The 10,351-nt window shown below is 50.6% G+C and overlaps 1 protein-coding gene across 1 annotated transcript; it reads right to left on the bottom strand.

Annotated features, from left to right (window-relative positions):
• Positions 1-1,229: 1,229 nt before the first annotated feature.
• LOC104291593 (putative olfactory receptor 51H1) lies at positions 1,230-2,186 on the bottom strand. The gene has a single exon (XM_009890845.1). The coding sequence runs from the start codon at positions 2,184-2,186 to the stop codon at positions 1,230-1,232; it is 957 nt and encodes a 318-aa protein (XP_009889147.1).
• Positions 2,187-10,351: the final 8,165 nt, after the last annotated feature.

Below are 10,351 nucleotides of genomic sequence, written 5' to 3'. Positions count from 1 at the left end.
CCCCAGCAGACGTGCTGCTGGCAGCATCGCCGCAGCACGATCTCCCTCATGAGACAGGGGCTGCTGCCCCCTCACCTGCATGGCCATGGTTTCTCTTTCTCCTCCTTTTCGCCTTGCTCGCTCCTTCTTGACCACTCAGCTACTGGGATGAGGCGAGATAGCCCAGAGGAGGAGAGTGGCCCACGAGGAATACTGAAGGCACTGATTTGGGGGCAGAAAGGAGCAAATGGTTTGGTATGACCCTGCAGACGTGACAAAGTCACAGGGATTTGGCTTGCAGGGAGGATTATTTCCCTCAATGACAAGGGTGGTTAGTGCGGAGGTAGATTGCCTTGGGACGGGGTGGAGGCTCCTCTGATGACAGCCTGATGCTCTGAGAGGGGCAGCTCAGCCAGCCCGAGTACGCAGTGTGTCACTTACACACCACGGGCGTCCCTAGGGCAACGTGGCAGTACAGAAACGGCACCACGTGTCGCAGGATGCGCTTGGATTGCATCGCGTGCCCGTTGCACCCTGCACCTCCACGCCAGAACAACCTACCCTCGCTTGAACCCAAACCTGGGAGGTGGGGACAGATTTTCACAATGTTCCCATAGGCAGAGTGGATGTTATCATGAGACAGTAAAACCCATGCGGTCCTCTCGCAGACCCTGAGGCTGGACTTGGTTTTCTGGGTTTGTGTCCTCAGGTTACAGTCCATAGGCCATTAGTTCTTGTCTCCATACCTGTAAAGATGTGAATCACATTATTTGTAAAAAGTGGAGGAGACTCATATGATCCCACGACTCTGGGAACTGACAGTTTCATATAATGGACCGATACAGGGATATGGTAATTAAAAGCACAAGTCTGGCAACATCGTTTGTACTTCATCAGAGACCAAAACTGCTGTTAGCGGTGAATCCCTTGACGAAAGCCTGCTCTCAGCAGTCTTCTCCCTCCCCACCTGCAGGGAGGACAGCTTAATCCCATGGCCACACCAGCTCTGCCCTCTTGCAGACTTTCTGAGAACTGAGGCATCCAAAAATGGGAAGTGGAACGATGTGAATTGCCATTATCCATCCCTCCATGGAGAGGAAAAGAGCTGTACTGCAGAAGAGGTGACAGGTTTCTCATGCACGGTGAAGAAGTATGAGTGGTTTTCTCCAGGAGGTGATATTGCCCATGAGCAACCAGTCTGGAGGCGAAAGGAAGGAGGAGAGTGGCATTGGGGCATTGCCACTCTGGGACTAGACCTGCTGCTGGGGCCCTCTCCGGCAGAGCAGGATGAGGATCCGCCTGCGGATCTGCTTGGTTTTCCAGCTGTACACGAGTGGGTTCAGGACAGGCGGCACCAGGAGGTAGGCATCAGCCAGGAGGGTGTGAGTGAGGGGGGGCAGGTGCTTCCCAAACCTGTGGGTGATGGACAAGCCAATGAGCGGGATGTAGAAGATCAGGACGGCACAGAGGTGGGAGATGCATGTGCTAAAGGCTTTGGCTTGTGTTTCCTGGGAGACGATGCTCAAGAGGGTCCTGATGATCATCATGTAAGACAGAAGGATGGTCAGGGAGTCCAGCCCCTTGGTGAGTATCACCGCCGTCAGCCCGTACAAGCTGTTAACTTTGACATCCCCACAGACCAGCCTCAGCATGTCCTGGTGCAGGCAGAAGGAGTGAGACAGGACATGGGACCTGCAGAAAGGCATCTTCTTAATAAGGACAGCAACGGGTACCACCACACAGATGCCCCGCATGAAGATCGCCCCCCCTGCCTTCATTATCAGGGAGCTCGTCAGGAGAGAGCTGTACCGCAAAGGGTAGCAAATAGCAACGAAGCGGTCAAAAGCCATGGCCACCAGGACCCCAGACTCGATGGCAGAGAAGGAATGGATGAAGTACATCTGGACAATACATGCCTCAAAACGGAGGGAGGTGGACTGAAACCAGAAAATGGCCAGCATGGTGGGCAGGGTGGAGAGAGACAAGCCCAGGTCTGCCACAGCCAGCATGGAGAGGAAATAGTACATCGGTGTATGGAGGCTGTGGTCTGTCTTTATCATCCACAGCAAGGTACAGTTCCCCAGGAGCATGAGGAGGTACAGGCAGCAGAGCGGCAATGCCATCCAGTAGCTGCTCGTCAGCAGACCAGGAATACCGGTGAGAATGAAGGTCAGGGGACTGGACCCAGTCTTATTAGAAGATGACATCTCACACACCAATGTTCCAAGGATCTGGAAATAATTGTGTCTTGGAATAAAAGCCCTGCTATGAGACCCCCACCCCTACAGCAACAGTAACTCCTGAGAGCAAAAAAAACCCTGTGCAGATTCCCTCATGCATATCCATCATATCAACCAAGGAATGATAATGATAGGATGAGGGGGAATGGTTTTACACTGAAAGAGGGGAGATTTAGGTGAGATCTGAGGAGGAAATTGTTGGCTGTACGGGTGGTGATCCCCTGGGGCAGGTTGCCCCGAGAAGCTGTGGCTGCCCCATCCCTGGAGGTGTTCAAGGCCAGGTTGGATGGGGCTTGGAGCAACCTGGGCTGGGGGGAGGCGTCCCTGCCCAGGGCAGGGGGTGGAATGAGATGATCTTTAGGGTCCCTTCCCACCCAAACCATTCTGTGATTCTACGATTCTATGAAAAGCCTCAGTGGACCAGCTCTGGGGTCAGTGGGCTGTGCACAGCAGCAGATAACGAGGAAAAAGCAATGCGCCATTTAGTCTCCCCTAGTTGTATTCCCCACCATTTAATTACGCAGGTTTTCAGGACATTTGGTGCTCAGCCCTTTGGGAGGCGCCTGAAATCTTCTCAGCAGCGCAGGCAGGACAAGAGCCTGGGGCCAGGGTGGTCCTGTCTGGGGAAGGATGAGAGGGATGGAGACCTGGTGGCCATCCCTGGGAGTGGGGCTGGCCGCTCCCCACAGCAGTAGGAGGAGCAGCCCTGGCCACGCTGGCCCCTGCGAGGCTGAAGCACCCAGGCAGGAGAGGGAAGAGGGGACAGAGCGGGAGAAAGATGAAGGCAGAGAAAGGCCAATGTTTGTGCTGAGCCGAGTGTGGTCAGACCGCAAGAGATAACGTCTCATTCTGAGATGAGAAGTAGCCCCATTATATGTGACTCTATTGATTTCTTCCCTTTTTGTTTAAGTATGGCAAAACGTATAATGTTTTAGGGAGCTTTATCAGCTAAACCTGCAGGTCAATTAACCAAACTAACCCTGATGGAAGGAAAATGGATTTGTGCTTTACAGCTGCCAAAAAGGTTAAATGGAAAGGAAGAAATTCGGAGGCTCAAATAAGACTGAGCTCCTGAAGTGGTGTTTCATCTGCCTGAGGCCATTAGAAAACCCAACAGCAAACACCAGGTCTCCATTTAAGCACTCTGGAAGCCGCCTGTTTCGCTGGGCAGCTTCACTGCCCCGGGAGCACGAGCCGTGAGCGGCGATGCTCAGCAACGGGAGGCTGGGGCAAGCGGGGGAGATTTCCAGAGAAACACTCCAAACGGCCTTCTCTGCAAATGCAGTTAAATTTAGCGCATCTGAGCCGCGCCAACGTCACAGCTGGTGGTCACAGCAGCGCATCCTCGCCTCTCGCTGGCTGACCAGGGAAAAAGCGCATGTCTCTATTCAGCTGGAAACGAATACGTTTTGCATAACTGAGGAGCACAAACTGATTGAGATTTGCCCCAGACTTTGTCTGCTCACACACACTTTGAAGCCGCATCTGCTATCAGAAAAAAAAAAAAAACAAACAAACCCATAATCCAGTTTTCACATGGCTAAAGGGTCAGGCCTGAAAGACAGTAGGACAAGAGAAATGGGACAACGAAAGAGGTAACGGGGGGTGTAAAAACCTAAACCTGAGGAGCTGAAGACCCCCTTTGCTCCTGTGAGGATCAAAGTCATTGTAGAAATAAACTTGTATGTCCTATTCATGTAACACTTCAGAGAATGAGGAAAGTTTTTAATTATTGATCCTGATCAATTTTTAGGGTGGCTTTTCATATCATAGGATCATGGAATCATGGAACGATTTAGGTTGGAAGGGACATTAAAGACCATCTGTTTCCAACCCCCTGTCCCAGGCAGGGCCACCTTCCCCCAGCCCAGGTTGCTCCAAGCCCCGTCCAACCTGGCCTTGAGCACCTCCAGGGATGGGGCAGCCACAGCTCCTCGGGGCAACCTGCCCCAGGGGATCACCACCCGCACAGCCAACAATTTCCTCCTTAGATCTCACCTCAATCTCCCCTCTGCCAGTGTCAAACCATTCCCCCTCGCCCCATTGCTCTGCTCCCTGACCCAGAGTCCCTCCCCAGCTCTCCTGTAGGCCCCATCTGTGGCAAGCCCATCTGTATGTATCAGATGGAAATTAATATTTAGCAAAGCAATTTCCATCTTAGCACTTTTCTAACCAGCTGGTTTGCTGTTTCTGCCAGAGACTTTTGTAAACTCTTGTTTTGATGCAAGCCCTCAATCAAATTGTCCTTGCAGGGGGAGAACATCTCCAGTCTGTCCTCTTCCAGGCAGCCCACCCCGTACTTACCCCAGGTCACAGCAGAGGACAGGGGCTGGGGACCAGGACCAGCCCTGGCTGTGCGCCCTGCTGCAGGCAGCACTGGGCAGAGCGTGGGAACGACGTATTTAATCAGCCGGAGCAAACCCCACGGGTCTCACCCAAGGAGTCACAGCTGATTTCGGTGCTCTTCAGGGGGCGTGAGCACCACAGGACTGCGTACAAGGTTTTCCTGTCTTCTCTGAAAAAATGGCAGGGTGCAACAATGGGAGTGACGGCAGCTTTGGGGCACTGGCTGTAAAAAAAAAAGGGGGGGGGGGGCAAAACATATGTATTCAGAAATTTCCCCAGTTTTGCCTCAGGGATTTATCAGCTAGAAATTTCCCTGTTGTTGTGCTGGAGCTGAGAGCACAGGGATGGGAGACATCCAATTTGAGAAAGTATTCTATGAACACAAAAATTTCAGAATTTAGACTAAGCAGAAACATGCTCACTTTGGGCTTAGCAAGGCCATTTTTTACCCTTACCTTCAAAGCCCCCTGGAACTTAAACTTACAGTTCTTATCCTTTCCTGAGACTTCTGTTCTGTGCGAGATAACACGTTTGCTTGCAAGGGGACAAAACATTTACCACCACCTCCTTCCACCACAAACACCACGTGTCTGTGTCTGGGATGGACCCTGTCAGGAGACCTTCGGGCGTGCGGATGTTTTCGGCTGTGGCAGCAGCTCAGCGCCCCGCACAACGCGATGTGAGTCTGTGAATACTATTGCAAGTGGTAATAGTGTAAGTTGCTCAAGGGTTGTACTGGGAATTTGAAATACAGCGGCCCTTCTCCTTTCCTGCTAGAGTCAGTGCAAATATTTGAAAAACAAAGCAGGATATACTGGTACTTCTCTGTGCTTCATCCTTGCTTCTCAATTCTTGTTGCCAACTCTAACAGCATAGGTGATAAATATCATTCTTCACTTCAAGGCTTAGGAGCTCCAGCAAATCTGCACGGAGCTCATGTCAGCGTTCAGGAACATCAGCTTCAGGGCTGCGTCTTTCCCCTGGTAAGTTTCCCAGGGTTGGAAACTTCTCACCTCTGCTCTGTCTTTCACCATGAGTCACGGTAATGCCTCCACATCTTTTATGCAGTGAGACAGGACTGAAGCCCATGTACTGTTTCTTCACCATGCTGTCCGTTGCTCTGTCTGTCTTCAGGACGTATTGTGCAGGGCATGTTCTGGTTTAGGTACTGGGAAATCAGTTGCAGCAACTGTTTCCCTTGAACCTTCATCCACTCACTCTTGCTCACGGAGAAGTCTGTGCTGCTGCTGCTGGCCTTCGGTAGCTTTGTGGCAAATCACAACTTCCTGCAGAACAAGTCAATTTTAACCACTTGAGGGATGACCATGGTGGGACTGGAGTTGGTGTCCTTGTTGTCTCAGGAGGGAAAGTGCCTGAGCGTCCTGGGCTGGATGCTTAAAAGACTGCAAAGAGGCAAACCCACAAAAACTGGGAAGTAGATTTTTCTTTTTTAAAATTATCTATAGCAGCGTCAGCCCCTTATTGTGGCCCACTGTGATGTGCATTGGTAAAGCACAGAAGACTCCTCTGGAGGTCTGTCCTTAGACTGGGCCACAGATCCAGCCTGGTCGAGACACCAGGGCAAGGTGAACGTGGAGGATGCTCTGCATGGGGCAGGGCAGGGTGTAATGGCAGAGAAGTGCTTGGGGCTGAGAGGTGTGGAGGAGTGAGGGGTTGGGAGCTGGCTCTCTGTGTAAAAGGGATGACAGAGCAACGACATCTTCAGAGGGTTTGTGATGTTTGATCTTCAGTTGAAAGCAGGACAATTGAGGGAAGTCTGGATGCATCACGCCCTCGTCATTGCAGGGCAATGGCACAGGACAGAAAAGCAGAAGGAGAATTTTGCCAAACATAGGAATTGCTTAGGTGGGTTACAGGGAGCAGGTCACCATTAGTACCTAGGTGACTTCTCATTAAGGACAATTATTTTCAAAAATGAGCAGGTTGGAATTTCTTCTGAAACCCACATCCCCGTCCCCATTGTCTCAATGGTCTGAGCAGACCCTGCTTTACGCTTTGAACATCCAGGAGTGTCAATGTCTACAGCCCTTTTGCAACTAAACCAGTTCTGCAGCTCCAGTTTGCCTAAGCCACAGTCAGTGTCTTTAACCCTCAGATCTCTCCTTTCACCTCACAGCTGCACAGTCTGAAGCCCAAAGAGATGGAGGCTCTTCCTTTTCACCCACTGATGTGCATGTTCTCACTGCACACACCGGCTCCTAAGCAAGGTGCATCGTCACCATCTTGCAGCAGTGAGCTGAATGGGTTTACATACATAGAATCATAGAATCACAGAATGGTTTGGGTTGGAAGAAACCTTAAAGATCATCTAGTCCGACCCCCTGCCACAGGCAGGGACACCTTCCACTAGACCAGGTTGCTCCAAGCACTGTCCATCCTGGCCTTGAAACCCTTCAAGGGGTGGTGCATCCACAATGCATGTAGTTTAAATAAAGTGTTTAAATAAACTGAAACCTTCTCAGTTTTCCCCAATGTTGTGTTGCATCTGTATTTCTATTCAGTAGGCACCCAGAAATTCATTTTATTGAGAGCTCTTTTGCTTTGTTCTGAAGCATTGCTATAACCCCTTTCCCTCTGAAATTGAACCAGGCAAGAGCACAAGCCTGCTCCTTCCCAGCCTTGACCATGGCCATGACGTTACACCTGTGAGATTGCAGGGTGCAGCGACACACGGTGAACAGTGCAGGAGGTGGGTACCCCCCTCACCCCACTCACACTTCTGCCTCTTAACTCTGCGAGTCCTCAAAAGCAGGCATGCGCCTGCTGCTCCACACTGGTGCAGTGGGCCTGGGCTCCACATCAGTGATGTTCCTCCAGGGCACAGCAGTGAGGACCCGACTCTGTGCCCCAAACAGCAGTTTGGGAGGGGAGAGGAAAGGGGATGACTAGTACATGGAGTAGTCCTGGTGACCAGCTCATTCCAGTTGCTTCTAAAGTAGATAATAAATAACCCGCAGAATGATAACCTGCTGGTGGTGCTATGGGCTGTATCATAGAATTATAGGATTGTCTAGGTTAGAAGGGACTTTTAAGACCTTTAAGATTAAGTCCAACCATCAACCTAACACTGCCAAAGCCACCACTAAACCATGTCCCTCAGCACCACGTCTACCCGCCTTTTAAATACCTCCAGGGATGGCAACTCCACCGCTTCCCTGGGCAAGTATCAGTACTGTATCAAGAGTTGCCAATACAAACTGTTGTCTTTTTTTGAGTCTCAAGCTCCTTATGGGAGGCATTGTCCCTGTCGAAGGGGTATTTCCCTTGGCAAAGAGATTCTCTGCGCAAGTGTGCCTTCTTAATATGTGTAATACCTGATGGGATGGAGTCACGAAGATGAAGACAAAGCCAAATTCTTCTCAGTGGTATCCAGTGAAAGGAGAAGAGGCAATGGACACAAACTAGAAAAAACAGGAAATTCCATTTAAACATAACAAGTATCTCTATTTTTATGATGAGGTTAATCAAACACTGGCACAGGTTGCCCAGAGAGGCTGTGGAGTCTCCGACCTTGGAGAGATACAAAACTGAGGTGTACATGGTCCTGAGCAACCTGTGCTGGGTGACCCCACCTGAGCAGGGAGGTTGGGCAGGACGATCTCCAGAGGTCCCTGCCAGCCTCAGTGACTGTGACTCTGGATAGCATGTACACCAGTTTCACACTGCAAAAACACTGCTCTGGTGGTACCACAGTGCAGCTCTCATGCTAGTAACATGTTTTCAGTATAAAAAATTAACACACTTAACATTCTAAGGCTGCCAGAACACCACCTGGCTCCAGAGGAGAGACAAACCAAGTCCTGCTCTGCTCCTTCCCTTCTGCTGTCACACTCCTGCCTGCACCAGGACGTGATGAACCTGGCCTGCACCAACGCCACCCCCAGTGTGGTGTACAACCTCACCGCCATCCTGCTGGTCATGGGGCTGGACGCCATCCTCATCTGCCTCTCCTACACCCTGATCCTCAAGGCGTTCAAGGTGCTCAAGGTGTTCAGCACCTGTGTTGCCCATATCTGCGTGGTCCTGGCCTTCTACTTGCCCCTGATTGGGCTGTCCATGGTGCACAGGTTTGGGAAGCGCCTGGCTCCACTGGTCCATATCACCATGGGGAACATCTACATCCTGGTGCCTTCTGTGCTCAACCCCATCATCTGTGGGGGGAAGACCAAGCAGATACGGGGAGGATCCTGATTTCAATTAAAATTTCTGATGACAGAATCGCCCATTGAACTTCACCCAGCTCTTGACTCTTTTTGACTTAGACTGGTATCTTTGGGAATGGGGAATGCGCTCCTCTTCTTTGACTGCAGCGTGCTGCCCTTGGCAGGCTCTCAGTCACTATCACAACACAAATAGCAATAATTTATAACTGCAAATTGTCGAGCAAATATACATTGTGCAACAAGCTGTAGCACTGTAGTGAAAGGCTCCACAAGCTCAGCATGCTGATGGCTTTATGGATGCGGTCAGAGTCCTTCAGGAGTTACCATTTAGCTGGGACTGTTCCTTTCCTCCCAGTGCATCCCAGTGCATCCCAGTGCGTCCCAGTGTGTCCCAGAAAGGCAGTGAGACAGACGGACGCTACAAAACATTTTCATCTGCAGTTAACTTTTTCACTGTGTCTTCTTTTTCTTGCATTTATTTACTGCCTGTAATTTAGGAAATTATTTTTGGAAGGAACAGATAAATACCACTTTGTGGAGGCAGAAATTTCTAGCATAAATTTGATTAAGAGCTTCGTTTCCTGAATTAGGAACAAATTAATTCATTATCCACACAGCACAAAGCAAAACAATATTTGTAAATGGCAGCTCAAGATACTTGTGAGGAGGTGTACTGGCTGTAGGTGGTAAGGTCTGGGCAGTGGAAGGGGCTGCAGAGGTGGCCAGGAGGGGGGTGTGGGGCTGCCATGTGCCAGACACAGATGGTTCCAGACCCATCATGCACCAAAGCTGGACCAGCCGGGGGTATTTGTGGTGCCTCCGTGAAAACGTATTTAAAAAAAGGGCAGAAAACGTCAGACTGAGAGAGGAGGTGTGAGCAAACAGAGTGAGAAACAGCAAGGGGAACATCAAGGTCAGAGCAGTAGGGGTGCTCCATGGTGGCAGAAGCACTCCCACTGAAGGGACTGTGGGCTGTGGAGAACACACACCAGAAGAGGTACACCCCTGAAAGGACTGCACTCACGAAGCAGGCGCACCCCTGAAGGGACTGCAGGCCATGAAGAAGCCCATGACAGGTAGACCCTGAAGGGATTGCAGTCCATGAAGGACCCACACCGGAGCAGGTACACCCCTGAAGGAACTGCAGCCTGTGGATCAGACAGCGCTGGAGCATTGGAAATGAGTGAGAAGAAAGGAGTGACGGAGAGAAACCGCTGTGTACAGACCCCGACCTGCGCCCGTCGTCGGCTTGGTGGGGGATGGAGTGAAACCTGCGGTGATAACGAGGAGAGGAGAGGAGTCTGGAGTACCAGTGACCGGGTACCACTCTGCTGTTTTCAAGGAGTCATCAGTTGTAACTCCAAGATGACTATTTCTGAGTGGGAACGAACAGCTCATAGCACAACATTGTCTATGCAAAAATAGGGCTGTGTTTTGCCAGAGCACCTCAGTTTTAATGAATCTACACTGAATTTTACTGTCTCATTTATCACTTCGTCATTCAGCATTGCAAAGTTCTCCCATAATCCCTCATCTCCACTACTCTGGGTATAGTGGTTTCATAAAAAGCGTCATAATATCTCAATTCATATCCTTCCCTAA

The sequence above is a fragment of the Charadrius vociferus genome, unplaced genomic scaffold (assembly GCF_000708025.1).
Source record: "Charadrius vociferus isolate BGI_N301 unplaced genomic scaffold, ASM70802v2 scaffold138, whole genome shotgun sequence".
Lineage (NCBI taxonomy): Eukaryota > Metazoa > Chordata > Aves > Charadriiformes > Charadriidae > Charadrius > Charadrius vociferus.
Note: the sequence above shows the minus strand (reverse complement) of the source record. Positions and strands in the feature narration are given on the sequence as shown.